Here is an 11869-nt window from a genome sequence, read left to right as displayed (position 1 = left end):
AGGCAAACATAACTGTCCTTGCTGCTGCATTTCATTACCTTCAGTGCATGAGAGCTGACTGTTGATCTGCTGCCTTTAATGACGAGACACGAGCAGATTCACTTAAATCTTCTCTTATTGTCAAGGTTTGCTTCTTGCTTGCTGCACAGCCATTTTCTTAATGATGCTGCCTTATTGCTGAATGATACTGCAGAGGCAGTTTGCAGTGTTTGGTCTGTGCGAAATATCTTTATTGCGGTGCTTTTAAGAATGCATGAGGAGATGTGTCGATGTGGAACGTAAATACAAACACCTTCCAGGTATAAAGCTGTTCTACCAGGAGGATGAATCTTAGAAAAAGAAAATATTTTGGCCATAATCAGAGTGCAGACGGGTTAATCATGGTCATTTAAAAAAAAAATAGCTGAAGTTGGACACTGGCAGCAAAAAAATATAAAATAACATGTTTGAATAAAAGGCTGTTAAATTTGAAATATTTTTGTTCACAAGCTGGATGTTTTTGGTGGTAGAAAATAGGTATTTTTCTATAAGTTTTGAAGTAAAATGAAAGAAAAAACTAATTTCAGCTAACACCAAAGAGCAAGTAGGGCGGACGATATACTGAAAACCTGTATCCCTAAATATTTCTTGTTTTTGGTCGATGCGATATAATGTTGATATAAACAAAATAAAGGCCTTAGAAAGACTAACTACAGCAGCAAACTTATGAGAATTATTCAACAAAAATTATTCCTCAAAAATAACATTTTAGAAAGATTTGCTTTAAAAATCAAAAACACATAAAAGTACATCAAATCTGGAACGCATCAGAGATAAAACCTGTAATTACAGAGTGTAATATATATAAAAATATCCTAAATTTCATGTTGCTATTATTGATTAAAATTGCATTGGAATATATATTGATACTGAAATATTATCCAAACCTATGAGAGATACAAGAGCCATTTATTCCAAAAACAGACTGGTGACAGCCTGAACATCCATATAATTATATCACTCTGTATTTATATACAAATATAAAATCAAGTAATTGCATTTTTTTTTTTACATATATTCATTTTGAAAATTATATTTTAGTCATCATTTTAAACATTTTTCAAATTATTTACAGGAACATTAAATTATTTATGTCATTTTATAATTTGATGTATAATTTGATGCATCAAAATAAATATGATTTATCCAAAATGTCATATCTACATATTTCATTGTGCATTAATTTAATTTCAGGCAATATTGACATATATGTATTTAATGATACATTTTGGCCCTTCTCCGTGATCACAGGGATTTTGGAAATGATCTTGCGACTCCCACTTTGGGAACCCCTGCTTTAGCACACGGAGATCTTAGCAGTAAAACTATCTAGTCTGGGATTTCATAGTAATGGAAAAAACTTAACAGAACGTAACAGAATATTTAAAGACACTTATGAGGCATGAATGCAGTCATGTTGGTTTCGAGATTGATATGAGAATATTAATATTCTTTGAAAATAAATAGAATGATCTGACTACTTTAAAATCATGATTTATATTATCTAAACAAGTAGTCTTGAATTTGTATTACTGCACTGGCAAATTATTGCACTTAGTTCTTTAGTGGAATTTTTTCAAAAGATTAAACGTTAAACAGAATATATGTTCTTTTTTGGTAAATATGTTTAGCTCAGGAACCAGGAGATAAACACAGGCTGCACACCGCACCAAAGTAGGTCTAGATTTGAGAGAAGAAAAACTTTGAAAAGTTGTTGACGAAGAGAATCATTTTAGTTAATTTAACCGTAATTGCCTTGAGATAATGTAAGGCACATGGATTGGCGCTCCCTTCGTTTGTCATTGATTGCTAATGCTTTCTTTATTTGTTAAAAGCTCTTCTTGTTTAAACTTAAACTTTTCTTTTTTTATTATGTAGAGAAAGCAAAAAATCATCCATACATGTCTGGGATCGGTTAGACTGATGTCACGGCATTAAAAAGCTGTATGGGTGGATCACTAATGCACATATCTTCGTCTGAATTTGTCAATAGGATTTTATTACTTTTCTTATTGTTTTTTTCTGTCACAATTTCAGACACAGACCCTGTAAAGGTTAGAGAACGGAGGTATTGTGCAGCCCTTATCTGTTGCCAGTGGTTGTGACCTCGGTCAAGCCTTTCTGACTTTCCTGTCTTTCAGATTATCTCTTTCATTTTGCCTGTCTGTTTTTGACCTCTTTGTTTCGTTCAACGTCTGTTGCAATCTCTGAATCCCCAATATGACTGCCCTTGTTTTTCTATTCCTCTCTTTTATTTATCCCTTCTCTTGTTCTCCACAGAGAGATTTTTTTCAAATCATCAAAAGCCTGGTAATTCAACCCAAACCACTGGTAGAGCTTCACTGTCTTTTGTCCTTCAAATAATCAGAAAACTTGAAGCACTTCGAGTGAAGATGTAAACTCTTTTTAAATGTCTGCCTCATAGTAAATCTAGATCTAATTAATCTAGGAATTCAAAGCGAGGACGGATGCTTTGTTGGCTAGCTCCTTAAAAGATAGCTGCACAATCGCCTCATTTAAGTTTTGATCTCAATGGGTTTTTGTTGCTTTTTACTCTTGCCTGTTCACTATCAGAACCAAGGCCAGTTTCTGTTAAACTCAAATTTCCATTTTGGTTCAGGCTCACAGAGACCAACACACATACCCTACACGTGTTACTCTGCACACAAACCTTGATGACCCACAGCTGGGGCCAGTCTTGTCACTGTTTAGAGGACCAACTGACACAGATTACAGCCTCTCGCGCGTATGCAAACACCACCTAGTCTGCTGTGACAGATGGTAAGTGTGTCTGTGCGTATTGCTTCTTAATGACAGAGCTGATCTGGGAAAAAATAATCCACTCGGAGCAGAACTTTCCTGAGATCTGGTGGCGAGATGTTAGAGTCACTGAACAGGTTCCCTGGAGAGCAATCAAGGGTTGCACGCTGGGGGGCATATTCAATGTGTTTTTTAGCTTAGGATGAACCGTGTAGGTTCTACGCTGGTATACACGTGCAGACAGAAGTGTTCTGTGCCTCTGCGGTGCATCTCTGGAGCTCTTTTCTTTTTTTGCACGGCTGAGTGGAACATGGCAGATGTGCTCAGTTCTCCCCTGAGGATGTTGCTTCTCTCTTCACTCACTCTCATCTTGCTTCCTCATCCGCACATGCCCTCCAATGTTTATACGACGCTGCTCTTCAGATAATAAGATGACTTCGGTACTTATCCCCCTTCCTTCCTTCGGTTTCTCAGTCCGTCGTCCCCTCTGCCTCTCTCCTTCCGCTCCTCTGTACCTCTTAGGTTTTAATTAAACCTAAACTTGTCCAGATTAGGAGGTTTGTTTAGTCTCTGTGCTCCAGATAGACCTTTTGCAAATATGTCACGGTACATTTTACTCAATATATACAGTACCAGTCAAATGTCTGGACAAAGCTTGTTATTTAGGCTGTATTGGGTGTTTCCACTTTTTTTTTTTGCCAGTGTGCATAATAATGTTTGTTTGAGATGCAATTGAAGATTAAATGGGCACGCAAAAGCAACTGAATTGTTAAAGAAAACAGAGTACATTTATGCTTTGATCTAGTATGTGTTGCTTTTAGCTCACACACTTTTTTCAGGTTTATAAGCAAATAACACAGTTGCAGGATTTTCTATGCACATAAAAAGACGTAGATTTAAAGTGAAAAATTATGTTCTTCAAAATTAGTTCTTCAAAGGCTCATTAGATGACCGCTTAAACTTTACTAAAGTATATTACACACATACAACATTACTACTTAATTTACTGAAGTGCTCTTCAAATATTGCTGCAATGCTATCTGACCACTGGGGGCACTACTTGTCAGTGTAGATCGGAGGTCTTCAGCAGGGGGTCCGCGACCCCTATGGGGCCTGCGCAGGTACTGCATAGGGGCAACGAAAGTTTTGAATTTTGAATTCAACACACTGAAATAAACAGATAAATGGAGGCAGAAGATGTCTTTCAGTCATCAATGCAGACATTCAACGACACACTGGAGCTCTTTCAACCTGGGCACCGTTTTATTCACAACACCTGTCCCATCAACAGGAATCAGAATGAGAAATACTTTAATAATCCCAGGGAGAAATTACTTTCGTTACATGACTCCATCTATAATAGAATAGAGTGACTATGGGACCAGTTTGATAAAACACAATTTCATACAATATATATAATTAGAGGTCCCTGCTCCATCTCTCATCAGTTTGCGGGTCCTTGGCCTAGAAAACATTGAAGGCCCCTGGTGTAGAGAATTAAACCTCCATCCTGAGGGTCAAGCAAATATGAGATATGTAAAAAGGAACAAGAGATACTAAAATTGCATAACAGAGGATGCATTTTATACCTTTCCTCCCATTAAACGTGCACTTCATGTGTGACCAACATGTCACACATGCATTACTTTGCAAATATGAGAGCCCTTCCTTTTATTTACAGAATATCTGTAAAATTTGTAATTTATTCATGTTTAATTCTTCTAATTCTTTGTAATTAGTTTAAATTCTTTGTTAATTCTTTATAAATGCATGTTTAGCCAGGCATGGCAAGATTAGATTAGCACTATTAATTAGAAGCTATCCCTTTTTTGAGTTATGGTCATCATGCAGTAACCATAATTAATTCAGAGTCTCATCATATCTAATTTCTGTTTCCCATGTTTTGTTTTTCCTCTATTTGTGAGTAAATTTAAGAATTTTGTATAGTTACCACAACAAGATCATGTGACCGGAGGTACGCATGCTTTTAATAATTAATCAAGGAGGTAATGGAGACAAGTAGGCCAGCATTTCCTCAGTGGAAGTGTGATAAGAAAGAGGAAAAGTCAGAGGTTGACTCTGAAAAAGCACAAAAATGTTGGTGCTTAAAGGGAAAATACAGGAATAGCTTTCACAAAACAATTGGAAAGTTGGTGTTTATGGAAGTGGGAGCTGAGGGCTTGGTAGCTGTTCAAGTTAGTGGTTGTATTTGCAAGTGCCAACAGGTGGCGATGGCGTACCACAGTGTTTAAGTCTACTGATGATGCTCAGTGCAAAAATGATTTTCTAGCTCAGTAAGAAGTAAACACTACTAGAATGCATTCATGGTGTATTTTGCTTTATTTAAAGATGAACATCTGCTATTTAATGTTTTTGCGTTATTTTTATTTGAATAGTATGTGACGGGGCAGCTTTGATACCACCGAGTCCAACTGAGAGTTTGTCTTTTAAATTAAGGTGCCTTCATTTCTGTTCTTAATTTCTAACTAAGTTGCTTTAAATTAAGGTTTATAAAAATAAATCAAGTTTCAGGTTGACTTAAAAAACTGTCTCCAAAAGCTAGGTTTAACTAAAATACTTGTTGTGTAGAAATGAAAAGGACTTCCAAATGTTGCGGCAGTTAAGCTGCAAGAAGAGTTAAATTGTTTCATCACGTTTGCAGCTTTTTTTTTAAAGTTTTTTCCAACCTTTCTCTCTCGTTTTGTTCCCACAGATTTACACACTTAGACAAACATGCAACCCTGTTTGTTCATCTAAAACAGCTTTCTCTATGTGTATAAGTGTATTTCGCCCCAACTAGGCCACCGCATCACATGAGCACTTAGTCACACAATAAATCATACCAGTTCCTGCCGCTCCCTGCTTGGATTTTAGCTGCTATTTTTGGTCGCAAAATAAGAGCATTGAAAATATGCAAAAATATCTCCATTCAGTCTAAGGGATAACAATATTTGTATGTTTGACGTCGCTATTGTCCTTGTTGTTTGGCATGTTTTCTTTTTATCCAGAAAACGTGGAATTGGAAGCGAGGAAGAAAACAAGGTGACATTGCACTACAAGTAACCCAAGAGAGGAGAAGAGAAACTAAACGCTGTCCCCTTTTTTCCTTTTCCTGCCGTCTGTCTTGCTTTCCCTTCTGCCACGCAACCCTAGTTTGTCTGTATGCTAATAAGGGCGTCAGATCGCTTTGTGGGTTTGGGTGTGCGTTGGATGGATACTGAAAAACTAAGCAGCATCGGTTTAATATTTTGACATAAAAACCTCAGCCTTATTTTTGTTTTTTGTTTTTTAAGTCATGTAGAAGGGATTACAGAAAGAACATTTTCTGATCGTCTCTAAGTAGAAGAAAATTTAATAAATTGATTTTCTTTTTGCCAAAGTAATTACAGGGTTTTACAGGGAAGCTAACGTGGAATTTATTTTACTGAAGGAGTGGGCTGAAATTAGTGAAAGCAACCTGCATGAGGATGTGAAGGGAAACAATGAACGATCTAATCACTGGTGGGGATTTATAACCGTTATTAGTGAGCATTAATAAGCAGCGTTATCCTCTGCATTCTGTCCACGTTTTTACTCAGATCTCATTTTCTTTGATAAAATGCCTCTAGGTCCAACATATCTTCGTGCTGTTGTTCTTAAATGCTCATTTTCCATTAAAAGATGTGTGTGTGTTTGTTTATGTTACCTATTTAGCACCATTTTTGGTATATTAACTAACTTTCTGAGGTCCAACAGGCCTCATAGGGATTGAAGGCTGGTCCTAATATGGCAGACCCTCATTTTTAACCTTAGAGAGTCAGTTTGGAGGTATTGTGTGAATTAAATTTAGGTTACGTTAGGATAAACTGGTAATATAGTAGTCAGGGTTTGGGTAGATCTCAGGTTAGGCATAAATCTGATTAACAAAATGAATGTAAGTCATTGTAAAGTCTTAAGGTGGATAGAAATACAAAGAGTGAGGACCAGTTGTTGCAAAGGACATTTTGCTGATTATTTTTTTTGCTAAGGTGTCAATTGGGTTAGGATTAGGGTTAAGGTGAGGTATGCATTGGTAATGGTTAGGATTAGGGTTAGTTTTAGGGTTAGGGCATAAAAAGGGTTGAAAATGACTGAAAATCAATGGGAATCAACACATGGTCCTCACTATGTCTAGCAGAACAAGTATGTGTGTGTGTCAGTGTGTTTGTGTTTGTGTTTGGGGGGGGTTTGTGAACTCTGCTGTTAGTTTTCACAATCGCTCCCCTGAAAGCTGCATTTCATTGAGCCGAAGCACAATTTATGTTGTTTTCCAGAACAAGTGTAGTCGATTTTCTTAATATGGAAATCACCGGTGTTAATGGAGCCTTTATTGAACAAGTGATTGTATGTGCACTTTTTTGGCATGAAGCTCAATAACAAGTTTGGGCTTACAACGGCTTAAAGCTCTGACTTACTGAAGCTGTTGAAAGTTAGTTTTAAAGTTGAAAAAAAAACAGTGATTCTGCAGATTGGACACTCTTTTAATGGTGATATCTTCTATATTCATCAATATGTATCGACTCTAAAAAGCCCTAGGTTGTGAAGAGCTTTGCTTTTAGACCCATTACTGACAGCTGAAATGCTACAGTCGACTGCACTCTTCATTAAAACAAGAGCTGCTCTCAGCGTATATCTTTGTATCTTGTTTATTTCCAAGGCCTTTCTAAACTCACGATCATCTTATCGCTCTTCTGAAATACAGATCTGGAACTTATCAGACTTGCCCTGAAGACAGGCTTGTTCTCCAAGTTTTTTTGTTTTTTTTAAGTAAACAAGAAACCTTGGAAACTTTCCATGCAGGGCTCCATCTTGAAAGAGTCATTTACCAAAAATCCTAAAGCTCTGCAAATAACAGCTTTTATTGAAGAATTAAAGTTGAATTGAGGTTTTATGCAATCATTTCCAAGGCTCCAACAAGACTTTTAGAAAGAGATCATTATTTGCAGGTATATAAAAGTGTTCCAAGTCTGTATTTCTGTTTATTTTTTATAAAATCAATTATCAGAAAACCTGTAACTAAACAAATAGGTGTGTTGGAAAATGAATTATACTTTTAACTAATGCACTCATGATTAAACATGGTGGGGACAGCATCATGCTTCGGGAATGCTTGTCTGTAGCACGGGCATGGAAACAATCACTCAGCCTTTAGCACTACAGCATTTAGTGATATGGCCAGGGCGGAAGATTATGAATCTAGATGAGCTAGCTAAATGTGTAGTTATTCACATTTCAAAAATCAATAATGAAAAATAATATATATAGATGTATAAATCTGATGAAGATATTCACTAGACTAGGGGTCTTCAACATTTTCTAGGCCAAGGACCCCCAAACAAAGTATAAAGTAAATAAATATAAAGTAAATAAATATAAAGTATTTCTGATTCTGATTCCTGGTTGATGGGACAGGTGTTGTGAATCCCAGATTGAAAGAGCTTCTGTGTGTCACTGAATGTGTGCATTGTTGACTGAAGGAATCCTCTGACTCCATTTATCTCTTTACTACAGTGTGTTGAATTCATGTTAATGTGGATTTAAAGACATTTCAATTAGTGAAAAAAAAATCAACCAAAACTTTCGTGACCCCCTATGCAGTACCTCCGTGGACCCCCTAGGGGCCGCGGACCCCCTGTTGAAGACCTCGAGCTTTTGGTATATTTGAAGAAAATTAGGATTTTACAAAGTCTTGTCTAGGAAGGTCAAAATTCCTTACTTTTTCCTTTATTCCTTTATTGTCCTCCAATACTGAATTTCAGGTGTCAGAGTAGCAAAAAAGGAAAAGTTGCTCATTATTATTAGCAAAGAAAAATAACAAACTAGTCTAATCTAAAAGAGTAGATAATACATAAAGATTCAATAATGCACAGTGAAAAAAACATCAACAGTGGAAAAGACTATTTACATAACCTACGATATAATGATAAAGAATGAGTAGCTAAGGCGTGTGCAGGTTACCTAAGCATCTGGAGGTTCTATGTATGTAACGCGACTGGAGATGCAACTGTGAAGTCGTCTACAAGACGGTAAAGAGTAAACTGTCCCTCCAAAGGAAGGGTAGGTCCTTTAGTGTTTGTAGCAAGATGCTGATTGTAATCACTTCCTTCATCATCTGCTGGGGTAACAGCATCAGAGCAAATGACTCAACAAGCTCATAAACAAGGCTCGTCTGTTCTAGGATCTCCTCTGAACCTCTGGAGATGATTTCACAAAGAAGGTTTCTTTTAACGTGATGAAGATTATGGACAACAGCGAGCATCCTCTTCATCAGACTGTTAAACAACAGCTTGTCTTCATCAAAGGCTTCTCCAGATCCGCTGCAAGACAGACCGCTACCAAATACCAAATACATGTACAACAATTAGTTTAAAACAAACCCGATGAGTTACCACCACCTTTAATTTACCTTTGGGATCAATAAAGTATTTTTGAATTGAATTGATTTCTTTCCATTTCTCAATTATCCACAATGTTGGTCTATCCTATAAAAACAAATTAAAGTTTGTGTTTCTAAAATGACAGAATATCAGAAGTTCAGGTTTATAAATGTTTTTGCAGGGGACTTTAAGGGACTTTCGGTAGGGGAGATTGCTCAACAAAGTTTTTTTTTCACAGATGGGAAGCTGAGAAAACAAGCAGTCGACAGCTGGCTCAGTCAAAGTTTGGTTGTTTTTTTCCTCTTCTGCATATTGGCTCAGTAAACCTTGTCCTTCACTCTGAGACTAATCCACTGTGTTTTGAGCTGTTGATTATCTTGTGAAAGGTTTACCACTGACTCCCAGAGCAAAAACATGAAACTTGTCTCTGTATGTTCAGCTCCATGGGATTACCACCCAGTTTTAGTTGGGACAGATCATCCTCACCCTCATGAGACCACGCTTCATCCACAAAACATTTGATTTCCATTTCAAAACCCCCCAAAGGAAATATCTGCTGTTTTATTTAGAAGCAGGTGGACCCTGCTTCTTATTACCAAAGTTGGTTTGCCAAAGTGTTTAGCTTACTGACAGTTTTAACACATTGATCTTTTTTATTCGTTTGAGCCAAGAGAGCAACCAAAGATAAATGCAAAATAGTATTACAATCTAAAAACCAGTTATTAGTTGAAGCTTATGCTAAATACCTAACATATGAAAGGCTAATTTTAGTTTATGTCTACTGACTTTAATGAACAAAGTTCAAAGCTCATTCCGTTGACATTAACATTGCATTATTTCCCAGCATCGTTTAAACTATGAACATCCTTAAAACATGATTGTAGTTCAAGACGTCATTGAAGAAATATCCACAGAAGCTGCCCAACTTCTGTCCCAACAGCATAAAGCCAGCATTAAAGAAATAACCCATCCAATTTTAGTGCTGATGGCCTCAAATGTTTGGAAGAGGTTGCATAACTGATCTGGCTGGAGTTCTTCAGCAGATTAGCTGGCCAGCGTGCAGCACCTGGCACAAGCAGGAACTGTTTGGAAGAGTTATTTGAAATCTCTGGAGTGCACACCATTAGTTTTCCAAAAGGATATGAAGAAGAGATATACAAAACGGATAGCATTGAGCAATTAACTAAAAAGCTGAAACATAAACAGAATTCAAGAAGGGAAGTTATTTTCCTCGCATGCTAACTCCCACTGGTTAGCCTAAGACAAGGTTGTGTAATTTATCAGTAATACATCATCTGAGGTGTAAACTAACGATGTATCTTTGTGTCTTTATCCAGACGGGCTTGACAGCATGGCCAGGTTCAGCATTCAGGGAGTGTTCAACTACAGCATGCTGACTCTGTCTGATCATGAGAGGATTCTGTACGTCGGGGCCCGAGAGGCGCTGTTCGCACTGGACCCTAACAACATAAGCAAGCAGCTGCGACCACAGGTAACCCAATGCACAAACGGAAGTGTTTTTATGTTAAGAATAATTATAACCTGGCTGCAAACACAACAGTTCTGAAATGTCTTTGTAGCACAGCAACAAATTAAATGATAAGACTACATTATGTGTCACTGGGATTAGTGATGGACAGTGCCGCGACGGAAAGCATAATTCACACGCCGAGATAAATCGTTCAGCCTAGATTTAATTAGGACATCAATTTTAATAGAATTAAAACGCAACATTTAAAAGTTCTTTGATAAGAATGTGAAACACAAAACATCTCCTTTCTTTTCAGGCTTTTGTTAGCTCCATATTAACACACAGCGTGACCTTCTTTTGAAGCCTCTTTAAAGGACATCAGCCACAATGGGGACTTTTTATACTAGATGTCTAATGGTGTTTCGGTCTAATCTATTTAAAGGCTCCTTAAAAAAGCTGGAATATTTCCAAATGGGATGAAATACAAAATCCAGGAACTCCTCTACTTTTAGCAAAAGGTCTTTAAGATGGTTTTGGTTTTATGCATCTTCAATTTTACTTTTCATTTGCCTAAGATACAATATATAGATCAACCAGAATTAAAATTCAACCCTATTGTCATCTCATTGTCACAAGTGCAAAGCAATGAAATTAACTCTCTGCATTTAACCCATTCCCTTTTGGAGCAGTGGGCTGCCATTGTGTGGTGCCTGGGGAGCAGTCTTGGGGTAAGGGTCTTGCTCAGGGAGCCAAAGTGGCAGTCGATGGGAACGAGTAGGACTTGAACTCAGAACTGAAGCACAATGCTCCAACCACTCCCTTAATGACTGAACTTTATTAATCTCACAGTGGAGGAATTCACCTGTGCATTTGTGTGGCAGTCTGTGGGCGCGGGGCTTGAACCCAGGACCTCTATAGAGGTCAATAGGGGCCAAGGGCAATGCCCTAACCACTAGAACATTGATCCTCCTTAATCCAAACAGATTCATACCTTTCATTTTTACATATACTTGGTTTAAAAGGATAGCTACTTTGAGCTAAAAGTCTGTATGCTAGTCAGAACTTGTGAAATGAAAAGTGTATATGATTGAAAATTAAAATGCCTTTCAATTAATACCAAGAATATGTATGAAGCTTGAAAAGAAAAGGTCAAGAACTACTTAACTTCTTGGCGCTGGTTTTTATCTCCAGCAGATGTTGGGCC

General features: G+C 37.2%; 1 protein-coding gene across 1 annotated transcript in view; it reads left to right on the top strand.

Moving 5' to 3' along the window:
- The first annotated feature begins 10530 nt into the window (after positions 1-10530).
- sema4c (sema domain, immunoglobulin domain (Ig), transmembrane domain (TM) and short cytoplasmic domain, (semaphorin) 4C) overlaps positions 10531-11869 on the top strand; it is a 44110-nt gene continuing 42771 nt past the window's right edge. The window contains exon 1 of the mRNA XM_015400373.1: positions 10531-10686. Coding sequence (XP_015255859.1) covers positions 10546-10686 — 141 coding nt within the window. The 5' untranslated portion in view covers positions 10531-10545. The remainder of the gene's footprint in view (positions 10687-11869) is intronic.

Source organism: Cyprinodon variegatus, unplaced genomic scaffold (genome assembly GCF_000732505.1).
Source record: "Cyprinodon variegatus isolate N-32 unplaced genomic scaffold, C_variegatus-1.0 Scaffold1096, whole genome shotgun sequence".
Classification (NCBI taxonomy): Eukaryota; Metazoa; Chordata; class Actinopteri; order Cyprinodontiformes; family Cyprinodontidae; genus Cyprinodon; species Cyprinodon variegatus.
This window is presented reverse-complemented; position numbering and strand designations above follow the sequence as displayed.